At 43.9% G+C, this 16,137-nt stretch overlaps 1 protein-coding gene across 3 annotated transcripts in view; it reads right to left on the bottom strand.

Annotated features, from left to right (window-relative positions):
• Positions 1-13,367, bottom strand: part of TTL (tubulin tyrosine ligase) — a 33,964-nt gene extending 20,597 nt beyond the window's left edge. Inside the window, exons 1-3 of one of the 3 annotated variants that reach the window (XR_004287911.1) lie at positions 12,812-13,366; positions 10,119-10,197; positions 1,433-1,665 (exon numbers count right to left, since the gene is read on the bottom strand). Coding sequence is in view for 2 of the 3 variants with exons in the window: in XM_032352757.1 (XP_032208648.1) it covers positions 1,433-1,665; positions 10,119-10,197; positions 12,812-12,968 (469 nt within the window). In the remaining variant the exon portion in view is untranslated. Of the gene's footprint in view, positions 1-1,432; positions 1,666-10,118; positions 10,198-12,811 lie in introns of all 3 variants that reach the window. The other 2 variants (XM_032352757.1, XM_032352758.1) reach the window with 2 other exon arrangements.
• Positions 13,368-16,137: the final 2,770 nt, after the last annotated feature.

Raw genomic sequence — 16,137 nt, forward strand, 5'->3', positions numbered from 1 at the left:
AAACTAGGGGACATTACTTGAGAAGAGGTCACAAGAGGGGAGAGAGAAGTAGGTGAGGTACCTGGCTTGTGGCAAGAGTCCAACTCTCCCCCTTTCAGGAGATTCCAGGTGATGCCCTCCTGTCTCATGGTTGGTGGAAAAGAAGGTGAGGTCCACTGGACCGGGGACAGAAATGAGTACCAATGGCCAGATGGTCTTCCAAGGCAATAAAAGAAGAAGTAAGTTCAAAATAGAATGATTTTAAAAGGAGCATATGATGGTAGCTATAGAGATAGACCGTGTTTATGTGTTCATTACATTGGGGACTGCCTATATTTTGAGCTTGAGTCAACATTATAAACCGCATTCCTTCTATGCATTCATCACACATTTACTGAGTGTCTCTGGGGAGGGTAGAGATGAACAAGACAGAAATTCTGTGTTTACAAGGAGCTTATGGTGTAAGAGAGGAGACGGGCGGATAAACAGATATGTAATAGACGTGCTGGAAGAGGTTAGTGCGGGGAGGGAAAACAAAGCAGGGCAAAGGACAGAGAGCAATGGGCATCAAGGCTATTTTAGAAAGGAAAAGGATTCTCTGACAAGGCATCATCTGAGCTGAAAGAAACAGAAAATAATCCATAGGGACATCTGAGATATGCAGACGGATTTAGGATATTTTTAGGACTCTAGGCAGGCATGGCTATAGAACAGTGAGCAAGGTCAAGAACAGGAGATGTGATGATAGGAGCAAATGTTAAATAGTGTAGGCTCCATCAGCAACCTGAAGGTTATCTGACTGCACTGGGAAGCCAGCTGGTAAGTCTTGAACAGGGAGTAACCTGATCAGGCTTACGTTTTTAGACATCGCTCTGTCTTAAGAGACCTGGCCGTGAGCAGGCATAGCAATTACACAGACTAGAGAGAATTGTAGTTTTGACTTCAAGTGATAGCAGCAGAAATGGCAAGAAAAAGAATAATTCAGAATATATTTTGAAGGTAGAGCTAGCAAGACTTGCTGATGCATTAGGTATGGACTGTAAAGACAAGAGGAATCAAGGATGAAGCCTAGATTTTGGGCTTCGGAGACTGAGTGGAGAGTGGGATCACATACTGTGAGATCACGTACTATGAAGACTGAAAGAGGGGTAGGCTAGGGTGGGTTAAACTGGGCAGGAAATGAAAAGATCCATATCAGATATATTACATTTGAAATGCCTGCCAAACTGAATCTGGAGCTTAAAAGGAAATACTTTGGCTGGAGATATATATTTATAAGTCTTCAGTACCTAGATAAATACTTAAAACTATGTAACTAGACATGGTCTCTACCCTTGAGCATTCAGATTATAATAGTCACTCATCTAAAGACATCATTGAATCTAACGCACAACTGAACAAACCATATGAGAACCTACAGCAGAGGCAGAAGGGGACAGCAATGCCAACTCACCTTTGGCACCAGCTGATGACTTTGCAATCCAAACATTGCCCTCTCCATCTTCTTTCTTTCTGTTATAAGAAGCCAGGAAGAATTCCCTTTCATCTGTCCTTGAGTTATGGATCGGTGGGTGAATTCCATTCTGTGCTGGAGCAACTGGGGTCTTGAGATTAGTTGGATAAATCACATAGGACTCTGGAAACCATGTGCAGGATTCAGCCAGGTCTGGGCTTGTCTTGATTAGCCTGACAGATGACAGAAGGTCAGTTTCCCTTCTTAGTACACCCTGCCATTCCATTCAGAAAAGCCAGTGCTTTCCCCCAGAGCTTGTCAAGGAGGCAAGGCAATACCAGGGCCGGGAGCTGCTTTTGTTTTGTTTTGCTTTATTTTAAAGATTTTATTTATTTAGGAGCTGGTCTTTTTATCCCACTCTTCATTCTTGGCCTCTTTGAGCTGACCTATAACACACTACTGGGCAGCACCCAGCTATGACATGCAACCCTAAAGGCATGCTCCAAGTAGTTAAAAAGGAGCTTACTATCCAGGACTTTAGCTCTTTTAAAAATGCACCTCTAAGGAAAATTAACTTGAAGTAATTCTGAGACAATACTTTTTCAACATACATGTTGTGGTTGAGCTAGACCCATGCTAAAGAAAAACAAAGTAGAGAACCTGGGAAACTATTTGGCTTACTTGAAAAAAAACTATCTTGGCCCAACTCTCTGGAGAGCAAAGACTACTGCTTAGTAGTCTTTGAAGAATTATCTGAAGACTTGTTTTAGTTCTTCATTTCTTGCTTTTAGCCCAGCCTGGATTCAATGACACATAAAGGAGGAATGTTTCTAATAGGGCACACGACTACAGTGGTCATAACTAAACATAACTCCGGCCCCCAAAATAACATAACGCAACAGAGGATGAAGTCAGGCCATGGGCAAGGCACTTAATAAACAGAAGGGCTTATGAAGGGCTTCCCGGTGCATTTACTCTCAAATCAGACCCCCGGTGGGGGTACACTAGGATCTCATCTCACAGATTAGCCACTGGGTCCCAGAGAAGTAAATTTCCCAAGATCATAAAGGTAGTAAGAAACAGCCATTACACAAGCCCCAAACTCCTGGTCCTCACTCAAAACTTACTCTTACTCCCCAAGAATTGGAGGCAGGAGGGAACTCACCCAAAGACATCTACAGGCCTTCCCTAAGCTGTGCTCCCTCCTCTACCTAGAAAAGAACTATTAATGTTAAGCCTGTGTTAAGATCTACTTGCAAAAACCACTCTATGAGCAAATGGCAGAAATTTAAAAAAAAAAAAAAAAGGTTAAAGATTTTATTTATTTATTTGACAGAGAGAGAGAAAGGAGAGAAAGAGCACAAGCAGGGGGAGTGGCAGGCAGAGGGAGAAGCAGGCTCCCCTCTGCGCAAGGAGCCCGAAGTAGAACTCAATCCTAGGACCCTGGAATCATGACCTGAGCCAAAGGCAGATGCTTAACCAACTAAGCCACCAGCGGTCCTGAAAGGAAATTTTTAACTTAGATTTAAAATAAAGTTATTTTTAAGCCAAAGGCAATAGAATGCGACAATTACTTGAATTCAAAGGAACAAAACCAATAAATTTCTAACTCACCAAATATTCAACTCTATCTACATTGGCCAACTCTATCTACACAAGGCACACACACTAGCCACACGTGGCTTCTGAGAATTTCAAATATGGCCAATGTGACACAGAAACTGAATTTTAAACTTTGTTTAGTTTTAATGTAAAAGCTGAAGTATTGCAAAATATCCTTCCATTATTCACAATTGTACTCTTTTGGTAGGAAGACATTAACCACGGCATGACCTAAGATATTTTTGTGGTACTGCAGCGAGCACGTCAGGCGCATGTGTTTCTAGTAGCATGCATAAACACATCACTGTTCTACTCAGGGACAATAGGTTCATTCAGTTCAAGTGACTTTATCTTCCATGCACTGCTGATGAAACACTGTATCGTGTTTATTATGCAGACAGCAGGAGTTACAAGGATAGCTATGCATATCATAATTGGTAACTAACGTGAAATGTCACTACATATCTAGTTAAAAAATAAGCATGGACAAATTTTTAAATTTAAAGCAATGGAATACTATTGTTGCCAGATTTTTTTTTGGTCAAGTTAATGTGATAGCTTTATTCCCTTTGAGTTTGTATATTATCCTCAACTTCATTGCTAGAATTCCCTTACCAGCTCTGAAGCTAACAAAAGTTCATGAACACATTTCTAGTATAGAGCAGACATGCATTTAGCATGGCTTTGTTAGTGTCAGATATTTCTTCTTCTCTCAGGTTTTGATTCTTCTTCTTCTTCTTCTTCTTTTTTTTTTACGATTTTATTTATTTGACAGAGAGAATGAGAAAGAAAGAGAGTATGAAAGGGGAGAGGGTCAGAGGAACAGCAGGCTACCCCCCTGAGCAGGGAGCCTGATTCAGGACTTGATCTCAGGACTCCAGGATCATGACCTGAGCTGAAGGCAGTTGCTTAACAGAGCTACCTCTTCTTTTTCTTTCTTTCTTTCTTTTTTTTTTTTAAAGATTTTATTTATTTATTTGACAGAGAGAGAGAGATAGCGAGAAAGGGATCACAACCAGGAGGAGTGGGAGAGGGAGAAGTAGGCTCCCTGCCAAGCAGGGAGCCCAAAACAGGGCTTGATCTCAGGACCCTGGGATCATGATCTGAGCTGAAGGGAGACACTTATCGACTGAGCCACCCAGGCGCCCCTCCTTCTTATTTTTTAAATCAAAGATTGATCCAGAATTGAGTGAAGATGCCAAAGGTAGAGCTATGACCAGAACTATAAAGGAGAAATAACAACAACAACAAAAAAGAACTGGTGGAAGGTATGTCAGAAACTTCATAATGAATGGCAACTGCAACTTGCTATCGCAGAGTAAAATGGAAAAAGTGTGTTTGCTGTACAAAGGAGGCATTTTCAGCAAATACACAGTAAATTTCATAAGCTGTTTCCTCTCAACAACCAAACCAAACCAAACCAAACCAAGCCAAACAAAAACAAAAAACAAAAAGATGAGAGAGGCAAACCAAGAGACAGACTCTTAATAAAGAGAACAAACTGATGGTTACCAGAGGAGAGTAGCGTGGCAGGAACAGATGACACAGGTGATGACTGAAGGAGTGCACTGCTGTGCTAAGCACCATGGGTTGGATGTAAGTGCTGAATCACTAACTCTACACCTTGAAACTAATATTACATCCTATGTTAACCAACTGGAATTTAAATAAAAACTAAAAAAACAATCAGTGAAATCTGTGGCTGAAACCAGAATTAACCTGAGCCAAAACTAAGATTCAGACACTCAACTGCCTGAGCCACTCAGGTGCTCCAAAAAAAAAAACCATTTTAGCGGCTCCTGGGTGGCTCAGTTGGTTAAAGGTCTGCCTTCAGCTCAAGTCATGATCTCAGGGTCCTGGGGTTGAGCCCTGCATAAGGCTTCCTGCTCAGTGGGGAGTCTGCTTCTCCCTCTCCCTCTGCCCCCCATCCCTGCTCATGCTCTCCGTCTCAAATAAGTAAGTAAAACCTTAAAGAAAAAAAAAAGCAAACCATTTTAGATAGAAATACAGTTAGAAGAAATATTCTGAGGAAAAGAGCAAAAAAGGTATTTTACAAAAAGTGAACAATCTTTAACTAAATCATGAACATTGCCCAAGGAGCACTAAACCTTTCTAACAATATCAAAAACTGATTCAAAAGTAAAAAAATCTTAAATATTTTTCTTTAGTTTTAGTTGAGTTCTGTGACACGAGATGTTGCCCAATTTAATACTTTGGGTATGTTCTGTCTCAAAGAATTTTCAAATACATGAAAAAGTATTTGTAGCCTCAAAACTATGAACCTCGGGGTGCCTGGGTGGCTCTGTGGGTTAAGCCTCTGCCTTCGGCTCAAGTCATGATCTTGGGGTCCTGGGATCGAGCCCCGAATTGGGCTCTCTGATCAGCAGGGAGCCTGCTTCCCCCTCTCTCTCTCTGCCTGCCTCTCTGCCTACTTGTGATCTCTCTCTCTCTCTGTCAAATAAATAAATTTTTTTTTAAGATTTTATTTATTTATTTGGCAGACAGAGATCACAAGTAGACAGAGCAGCAGGCAGAGAGAGGGAGAAGCAGGCTCCCCGCTGAGCAGAGAGCCTGATGCGGGGCTCAATCCCAGGACCCTGGGATCATGACCTGAGCCGAAGGCAGACGCTTAACCCACTGAGCCACCCAGGCGCCCCTAAAATCTTTAAAAAATGAAAACAAAAAACTATGAACCTTGTGACGTAGGTATTTTTTTAATCTTTTATATCTGTCAAAGAAGAATTTCACCTGTATGTGAAAACTTCTATGGTGACAGTACTTCAGCTAGGTTGGGTTGACATCTGACTTACTGGGATTTTAAGACTGATGCTTCTTTTATTGCTTCATTGTACTGTATGTTACATATCGGAAACACTTGCACTCAATTTTCTGAAGCCGGCTCTGTGAAAACTATCATGGATACAGTTGTTGAAATGCTTTAGTATATACTTGTAAATGCTACAATGATTCCCCAGTATGGAACTGTTGAAAGAAACAGAAGACAATGGATTTAATGATTCTGTGTTTTCTGCCAGTGTTCACTGATTGAGATATAAAGGAGTCCTACAATTCACTGTATTGTCAACTCGAAATCAGAATTCCTTGCAATAAAAGAAAATGCTCCCCAAGTCAAGAAATAATTATTTCACTCAATAATCAAACATAAAAAATGGCAGTGGGATTGACATTTTCTCACTGATACCCACACCACATATGATCAAGCTAAATTTAAAGTTCCAAGGAAGGGAAAAGAAGATCATATTTATGACCTAGTCAGACGAGTGTGAAAATTTTTGTTTCAACTTCATAATATAAGTCAACAATAATGAATTTTACATATTTTTAGAAAATGACTCAACATGTAGATTTAAGTTGAAATAGCATTATGTAAATTGACTGCAAAAGTTAAAAAGTTTGAGGAACACTTTGTTGATATTGTTAAATTTAAATTTTCTTTTCAATTTATTTAATACTTCTTTTGAATTTATGTTAATGTTAATAATATGGTTTTGACATAAGAGTTAGAAAATTTACTTAACTTGGGCATGGTAAGTCAATTCTTCTAAAAATATGAACCAGTTTTGTCAATGTGCATGTGACTATTACGGGAAAATGATTTTTCATTTGGTTACTGAAAAAGTTGATGTGGGGATAATCTAAGTTTGTAAATCTACTTTTCCAACCATAAATTTTTATGAAATCTAACTAGAGGGAAAGGATTTCAGGTGAAAATTTAGTGTCTAAAGTAAGATGTTCCAAAAATGTAAAATGCACATCAGATTTTGAAGACTCAGAACGAAAATATAATACATAAAATATCTCATGAATTGTTTTTTCTATTAATAATACATCAAACTGATTATTTTAGATTTCTCTGGTCAAATAAAATATATTATTAAAGTAAACTGCACTTCTTTCTTGGCACTTAGTTTAACACGGCTATAAAAAAATTTAAAATTACACACGTGGCTAGCATTCTATTTCTGCTGGACAGCAACCTTTGCAATTGCTGCATTTCCTCATAAACTCATTTGGAAAGAAATCACAATAGAAGACTTACATATATACACAAGGGAGAAAAATTCACCATAGGAAAAGAAAGCTTCTACCCTGGGTCAAAAGAAAAGCCACTTGGGGCTCTGAGAATACAGCCTCAGGGCCTTGATGAATTTCTGAAATGCCCTGAAGTAACAAGAGGAAGGGACTTGCTGTAAAGGGTCCAGTGGAAAACCCTACTGCAGTTCTGGAAAGCCCTGTGAGGGATGCCCAGTCATACAGCCCACAGGTCCCATTTGTACAGATTAGAACCGTCTAAGCTCAACATGGGCAAGATATGGCCATGGGCAACCGAGTTGTCCTCCTGGAGCTGCCATTTTGTCCCACATTAAAATGAGAATATTATGTTTTTAACTCTCTGGAGCCCTTTCACACCATACAAAATTATGAGAGAGGGACAAAACAACAAAAGGACCATCAATTCCTGGAACTACTACAATCCCTTGAGGGACACCTGAGATAATGAAGAAAGCTTACACGGATGATGACAAGCCCCAGCCACCATTCACAAGGTGCCATCACAACAATGTCACATACCATAGAAGGACACAGAGCTAGGTATGATCACCACCATTCCATGTTTACAGATGGGTCACTTTTTTTTTTTTTAAGATGCTCAACATCACTCATCATCAGGGAAATGTGAATTATTATTATTTTTTAAAGATTTTATTTATTTGTTTGACACAGAGAGAGAATACAAGCAAGGGAAGCAGCAGGCAGAGTGAGAAGCAGACTCCCCACAGAGCAGGGAGCCCCATTCAGGACCTGATCCCAGTACACTGAGATCATGACCTGAGCTGAAGGCAGATTCTTAACCAACTGAGCATCCAAGATCCAGATACCTACTCAGACCCAATCAAGATTCCAGCCATGTACTGACTCCACTTCATTATAGCTGCTAACTATGCAAATATGTAGAATGTTATAGATATGTATTTTTTACAGCTTCCTCTGTACTTATACTCATAAAAGCTTACACTTAGGAGCACCTGGGTGGCCTAGTGGGTCGGGCCTTTGCCTTCAGCTCAGGTCATGGTCTCAAGGTTCTGGGATCGAGTCCTGTGTCGGGCTCTCTGCTCAGTGGGGGGCCTGCTTTCCCCTCTCTCTGCCTGCCTCTCTGCCTACTTGTGATCGTTCTCTCTGTCAGGTGAATGAATAAAATCTTAAAAAAAAAAAAAAAGCTTATACTTTTTATACTAAAAGCTAAATTCTACCTTTATCTTCAGATTAAAAAATCATAGCAGAAAAAAGATTGAATAAACCTTTTTAAAAATTTTCTAAACGAATAATCTGGATAAACAATCATGTCCCACTTTTACTCTTATTTTTGGTGAAATAATCTTTTGCATTCTAAATATGTGAATATGTACTAACAAGGGGCGCCTGGGTGGCTCAGTCAGTTAAGCATCTGCCTTCAGCTCAGGTCATGATCTCAGGATCCTGGGATTGAGCCCCGCACTGGGCTCTCTGCTCCGTGGGGAGTCTGCTTCTCCCTCACCCTCTGCCCCTCCCCTGCTTGCACACGTACTCTTCCTCTCTCCCTGACCAATAAACAAAATCTTTTAAAATAATGTAATAATAAGACTTCACAAAGCTTTGCTCACCTTTAGGGGTAGTGGTGAATCATGAAAATCCATCACAGAGAGAAGTGGATACATATATGACTGGGGCCAGTGAGTATAAACAAAAAGGGGAAAATAATGCCATGAACACCCAACCTAGATGGAGCCCCGAGAGAAATGCAAGTGGGGAAAAGAGCATTTAAACTGAGTCATACCTTCCAGTGTCTTCTTCCCTAAGTGGTTTGTTTGGCTACACACACATGTTCATTGGTCATCATGGAAAGAATACTGGAAACCTGTTACAGCCACAATTTTAAGGGCACTACCCAGTTTTTCCCTACTCAAATGAAAACAGTCATAGCAGTGACAGCCATAATAAGAGTAATAAAAGAGCCTATATTTATATAGTGTGAACTATGAGACAGACATGACTCAAAGCCAATACACAAATCAATTCAATTAATTCTTACAACAACCCTAAGGCAGTTGCTACTACTATCCTCATTTTATTTACATAAAAGGAAACTAATGCACAGAGTCTTACCATTGTGCTATATACTTTACATCGTCACCGTATTTAATCCTTGCAGCCACCTTATGAGGTAGATTCTAAGGCTCAGAGGGATGAGGAAATTTGCCCCAGCCAAGAAGAAGAAGACCTGGGATTAGAACCCAGGCTTCTCTGGAACTCTGAGATAAAAATAAAAAAAAAAAGAACCCAAGCTTCTGATCCTAGATCTTAATTACTGTATAATACTGCTCCCCTCCACCTTCCCGTACCATTCTTGTGACACCTTGCTATAACCGCACTGCTCAGAGATGGGCAGTGTAGCCAATAGTGTTATATCCTGCCCCGCTGTCCTTTCTGAGGAGACCCCTGGCTGCCGGGAGGTGGCTCCCAAGAGCTCATGCAAGCCTCTGCTCCAGGGTCTAGGCGCTGCTCAAAATTTGTGGGAGGAGCTACATTTCCCACTTCCCCCACAGCCAGTGGCTGCCTGATACTAGAGCACAGGTCCTCTTGTCTCAATGCTGAGGTACCATGAACTCCTGAAGCGTCAGGGCGTCAAGCTGAGGAGAGACTTCTGTTGAAACCACATCTTTGCTTGGCTTCTCCTCCTGCTGTTTGGCCCCCGCTTGCTTCCAAGTGAGTTTCTCCCAGGAGCCTCCACCTCTTCCCCCGACCCATCAATCACCCACACAAGAAACCTGGTTTCCCCTCTGCTTCTAGGGAGCCTCCTAGGAGACAGACAGGCTTTATCAAGCACAAAGAGCAAAGTTTAAAACTGCAATCAAAGTAGCACAGAGGATGCTCCAGAACTCATATTGCTGGCTTTTTAGATCAAAGTTATTTTTATCCTCTTAAAAAAAAAAAAAAAAAAACAACCTCACATTTTTGTTTAAGTGCTTCAGGATGAAAACGAAAAACATTTATGTATTGCATTGAAAGGATCTTAAACACTTACTTCACTAAAGAAGCTTTGCGACACAGTTTGTCAGCCCCTCTGTAGTAATTCACCAACTGCATCAGCCCAGGCTCGTGACCTATAAAGGAAAGAGGAGGTTCAGAAGGGAAAGAGGACAGGTGGGAAATGACCATGTCAGCACCAGCATGTAGGAGAGAGAACAGCTGTGTCATGCCCAGTTTTTCTTTCTTTCATTTCAGGACTGGTTGGTGGAAATGGAACTGTTCCATTGCCCTGCACATGTACTCCCCTTCCACAGCACGGTCCTGGAAACCCTCCCCGGCCCCACAGTGGGCATTAAGGTAACAACATCCTAGCTCTGCCAAAGACAGCTGCTGCTTTTGTTTTCTCTCCTTAGGGTAGAAGGGCATTTTCCATTTCACCACTCTTTGATCCCTACCACACCCTACTCTTGGCTTAACACAGAAGGATTTAATAATCTTTGTACAATGCAACTCTAACAGTCATGCTCTGACACCCCAACCTTGCTTTTCTACAGACATCAAGGCGGGCACTAGAACTATGCTGTTGCTTTTCTCAAGCACGTCTACCTCTGCGACCTTCTAGAAGAGCCACAAGAGGCGAACGAAGGTAGTGGAGAAGCCAGGTCTATAAAATCAGAAGCCCTGAGAACCTTCTTCTGAGTATCTCCACAGAGAAACTCATCTTTAGTAAATCTTATTGGATTGTCCCCTCCTCTATAAAATAGAGCAGAAAGGACACAAACAAACACAAAGGCCTCCATTTTTGTTTAAAATCCTAACAAAATGCATTGAATTTCCAGCAACAACAAAAAAAGTAAAACCAAACAAAGGGAGAGTAGAAGATGCCAGAGGTAAGAAGAATACATCTGAGAACAGCATACAATTTAAATTAAAAGACTTAGGCACTAACTAGCTCTCACTGTCTCCCTGGGGCAGATGAACCTGCCTTATACCTCAGCTGTCTACTTTCTTATCTCCATGGTACCAACCTTCCTGAGACTTTACCTGGCTCTATAAGCCACCTCCTTGGGTTTCACACTTTAAGCAAAAACTAAATATCCCTAACAGTGAAGACATATAACCAGATGGCTGACGGATGCTGTTTTCTTTTCCATAAAAAACCAAATATTTATCCTCTGTCGACTCTGTGGTACTTGGTTTATGATTTGGGCCCTGTGAGTTTCTGCTCCTTCCTCCCTAGTCCTCCCTAGTCCACCATAGCAATGCCAACCACGTCCCTGCTTTGGCCCCGGCAGAGACTTTCCACAGAGGAAAGTCAGTCGGTCAGGCAGGGAAATGCAAGAGCAAGAAGGAAATATATGTTCTCAAGTGTCAGTAGTTCTTCTTTCAGGGAAGGTATTCTATTTGCTAAGGGCTTCCTGGAGAGACAGGTTAACCAAAGGGAATCTGCAGGCACATTCCCTGTGGTCCCAAATTTCTGGGGGTTGAAATTAGCCCCTCCATGGAGTCCCCCTATGGAGTCCCCCTCATACATACATCTTACATTTCTAGAACAATAAAAAGTTGTCCATGGTACCATTCCAAAGGAAAAATGTCCATAAGGCTATGCTAAACACCCTTCATTCCCGAAATCACTACCACTGTACAAGCCACCCCCCCCCACCCAAAGGCTCTATGGAGGTTCACCAGTGGCCAGCTTTCAATCTGCCCATTCAACCTCTCCACCCTCTGACCACACCTATTTCTAAAAACTGTATCCTCGGCTGGACATCGAACACGGCTCTCTCTGGGCTGCCCTCCAAGGCAGAGATGACTTTTCCTCGTTACTGACTGGTCCCCACCCCAGGAGAATTTTGGCAAGGAACATGGATGGCTACTGTGGGAGAGGCTGCATCTCCGGGATGACTGCGCAGTGAGGAGAAGCCACGAGACCGTTCAGGTCAATGGGATGTAAGTTGAAGTGATCTGCACAACTTCTGGATTACGTCATCTAGAAAGGAGCTGCTGGTCCTCCCCTCCTCTCCTGTCCCCGGCCCCTCCCTACACGCGAGGATGCGGATATGGATGTAGATATGATGCCAAGCCAGCATCAACCATGTAAGTTACTCCCGAAGGTTACTCCCTCGGGATGAGCAGGTCAGAGAAGTAGGACGCAGGGGGAAGCCCGCGTCCTGTAAAATCTGCATTCAACACACAGCTGTGGAAACACTAAGGAAAGGCCGAAGTCAGACACCCTCCGGCCATTCCCTGGCTTGGCTCATCTCTGCAGCTCCTGCTTTTGGAATCCAGAGGTCTTTTCCAAATCCCCGGTTCACCTGAGCCTTCGGGGAGCTGAGTCCTCAGGGTTTTCCACACATAAGGATCCCTCCCGCGCCAGCATCAGGCAGGGTGGAATCCTGAGTGCAGAAAAGAGGACTCGAGCCCGAGGTCTTGCGGCTGCTCAGCCGGGCCTGGCCCCGCCCCAGCTCAGCCCGGTACGATTTGGGGGCGTCTGGCCGGGGCAGTGCGGAGCGCGCTGCCGACGCCCGCCGGGTTGCAGGGACCTGCCATTGTCCGGCAGCGGCAGCGGCAGCGGAATCCGATTTACGGGACGAGAAGGCATGCAAAGCGGAGCGTTTAGACCTTTACGGATCCATTTTCTCTCCGCCCGAGGAACGACGGAGAGGAAGATTGATGACCTTAAGACAAAAGCGCGGGTGCTAACGGGTCGTGGGAGGAGGGGGAGGGCGGGCACGGGGAAGGGCTCACCCAGTCTCCCGAAGGGCAGCCGGTTCCTCTCGCCCAGCATCAGGTTGAACCTGGGGTTGTCGCGCCTCAGCCTCTTCCAGTGGCCGGTGGCGAGCAGCAGCCGCGAGACCTCGGCGTAGACGCTGCTGTTCTCGTCGCGCACCACGAAGGTGTACATGGCGAAGGGCCGTGCCCTCGGGCCGCCCGGGCGCCGCCGCAGGGACCAGCCGGCCGAGGTGGCGGCTCAGCGCGGAACCCGCCCGGGCGCCCGTCGCCGCGCCGGCTCCCGGAATCACTAGGGTCCCGGTGGCGCCGCGCCCCGGCGCCCGCGCGTCAGCCCGGAGGCCGCGCCCCCTCCCCCTCCTTCAACTCCCGGCGCGGCCCCGCCTCCGCCCCGTGATGCCGCGCGGCCGCCCCCGCCCGGCCCGGGCTGGGTTGTGGGGGGCTCTTCGCTGTGGCTCCGCAGCGCGTCCTGGGCCCTGGCGGGGGTCCCCGGTGGCTGGAGGGCGGCCGGGACGAACGCGGCTTTGACGCAGCGTTGGCACTGTGCGACCGAGGGAGACTGGGCGCGTCCCCCTGCGTCCCGGGTCCCAGTCAGGGGGCGGTGCTGGCGGAGGATCCCCCTCCCCGGCGCTTCTGCGCGGCACGCTGCGGCTCTTCCACCCCCGCTGTTCCAAAGGGACGATTTGTGGATAAAAATGAAACGTTCCAACGTTCCGACGCACGTCCCACGTCCGCGGAATGGAAATGGACAAGGCAATTCTAAAATTTATGCAGAAATGCGAAGGTCGAAGAATAACAAAAGCAATCTTGAAGAAGAAAGTTGGAAGACAACACTACCAGAAATCAAGACCTATAAAAGTTATAGTATTCAAATACAAAGCTACAGTAATTAAGAAAGTATGGTTTGGGCACAGGAGAGACAAGTAGACCAAAGGAAAGATACCTATCGATTGATATAGTCACTTGGTTCATAACAAAGGTGACGTTGCAGATCAGTGGGAAAAAGGACGGACTTTTCAATAAATGAAGTTGGCTCAGTAGATGGACATTTGGAAAACAAAAGTTATTTTGACCTCTATCACACACAAAATCAGTTGCAGATTCATTGTGAGCTGATGCATCCAAATATGAAAGGAAAGCAATAAGACTTTTAACAGAAAACACGAGAGAAAATCTTTATGATCTTACACTAGGTGAAGATCTTAAAGAGGGCACAAAAGTCTTCAGGAATAGAGGGGAAAAACTGGTAAATTAGTAACCTAAAAAATAAGAACTCTTACTTATCAAAAGACACCATCCAGAGAAGGAAAAAGAAAGCCAAAGAATGGGATATGATGTCTGGTGTGTGTGTGTGTGTGTGTGTGTGTACATACATATCTGACAGAGGACCCATATTTAGGACACATGAAGAATTATAAATGAATAATTCAAAAAATTGACAAGCCAATTAACAAAAGAAGTGAGCTGGATATTTTAAGGGACAATCCAATAGGTAAGCTCTCAGCACAAGAGAAGATTGGGAGAAGAGTCATAGGAAGACACTAAATAAGGAATATGTTGAGCCAAAAAGCAAGGCCACATCTAATAGTTGCAGGACAGGAGTACAAATGGAAACCATATGTCTAAATGTCTACCGTATGCCTAAATATTTTAAAGTTATAAACCATGCCCATAAGCTGCTAGATAAAGTGTCTGTTTCCCGCCTTGCAAATATATAATGATAAGGATGACCTCGAAGGCCAGAATTTTTAGAATTCTCATATTCATAGACGTTCAATGCCAGAAACTGGAAATACTGGAGGAGATGGCCCTGGCCTCTACCCCTGGCCGGCCCCTGTTTCTTCCCTTCCTTGACTCCATCCTGCAGCATGAGGGGCCATGCATATGTGCATGGGGACAATACAGCCAGGAAATTCAAGCTCCATCTGCTCACCCGGCACTTCCCACAAACAGCTGCAGTTTGGTCACTGCCCAGACCTAGGGGTGTGCACACCACCAATGTCATTGTGTGTGGGAGAATAGACCCTGGGAAGACACTAGAGCAGGCTCAGGAAAAAGAGCTGGGCTATTTGGATGGTGAATTCTGGTTCTCAGGTACCTAGCATAGTCTAAAAGGGGGGCGGGCATATCCCTTTGCCCTCCCAAACATCTTATCCATAAGGAAGGACATGGCTAGAGTGGGTCAGACTGGGAGCCTCTAAAGCAAGGCTCTTTCTTACATGGGGCTAAGGGTCATACTCCTCAGAAACAAGCTTCAGAATCCTCTACTACCCTTTCCCCTCTGTCTGCTCTTTGTGTCCTATACTTGGACACAAAAACAACTCAAAATTCTTTTTCTCTCATCATCTCTAATGTTACCACAAGCACTTCATGCTTTGGGTTTCGCACCTGTCTTCTAGCTGCTCTTCTTACTTTAGTCCCTTTACCTCTCCCGTCTTCCCTGAACATCATTACCAAATTAATCTTCCTAAAACACAGCATTCCTCACATCTACCCATGTATCAAAGATTGCAATGGCTCATTGAAGCCAGCATCCTCAGTTTCAAAGTCATAGCCTTTTGTTAAGTCTTTCCATTGTAACTTTCTTGCCACATTTACCACACTACTTCAGCCAGAGTCTTTGAAGTGCCCTGATTATCATCAAGGTCAAACGGAAGTGTGTTAGATGGAGTTTTAATGTTGAGTGTGTATTAACCCTTCCAAAACTGATGAACCATGTACCAGATGGATCATAAAGTCCCTATTAATCAAAACCTTTAATTAGCTAGCATTTTCTGTCTCACAATTGTGCTGAATAAAATAAGACTGGCCATTTCTTTGGACCAAGGTCTTGGTTGCTCATATCACGTGGGGGGTAAGACTGTGTTCCCCTTCCACAGAGCCTTTTGACACCCCTCTCTGAAGAAGATGCCACTCACATGCTTCTACCCCCAGAAAACCTGCATTTAACAAGTCCTCGTTGCAGACCGTGTTCAAGGCATAGAGGACACAAGACGAAGAAGTCCCTGTCCTCACAGAGCTCTGTTCCTGAGGAAGCTTACATTTTTCTGGATGCTACCTAGAGGAATTTAACTGGAGGAGCAAATATCCCTACAGTTTCTGCTGCTACTGGAATTCTGGGTTGGAGTGACAGTTGTGAGGACAGGAATACCTTCCAGAGACACTCACATCTGAACATGTAGGATGAAGCTGCTCAAGTCCATATGGCACCCGAGTCATTTTCTCCCCCTATTTCCTGTTCTTCTGAGATGCAATAACTCCCACACAGAGATGAAGGAAAGTAGAAAAAATAGAAAAATAATTCAGTGAGTGGCACTCGAAGGACACTGTGAAACCTAGAGTTA

The sequence above is a fragment of the Mustela erminea genome, chromosome 7 (genome assembly GCF_009829155.1).
Source record: "Mustela erminea isolate mMusErm1 chromosome 7, mMusErm1.Pri, whole genome shotgun sequence".
In the NCBI taxonomy this organism is placed as follows: domain Eukaryota; kingdom Metazoa; phylum Chordata; class Mammalia; order Carnivora; family Mustelidae; genus Mustela; species Mustela erminea.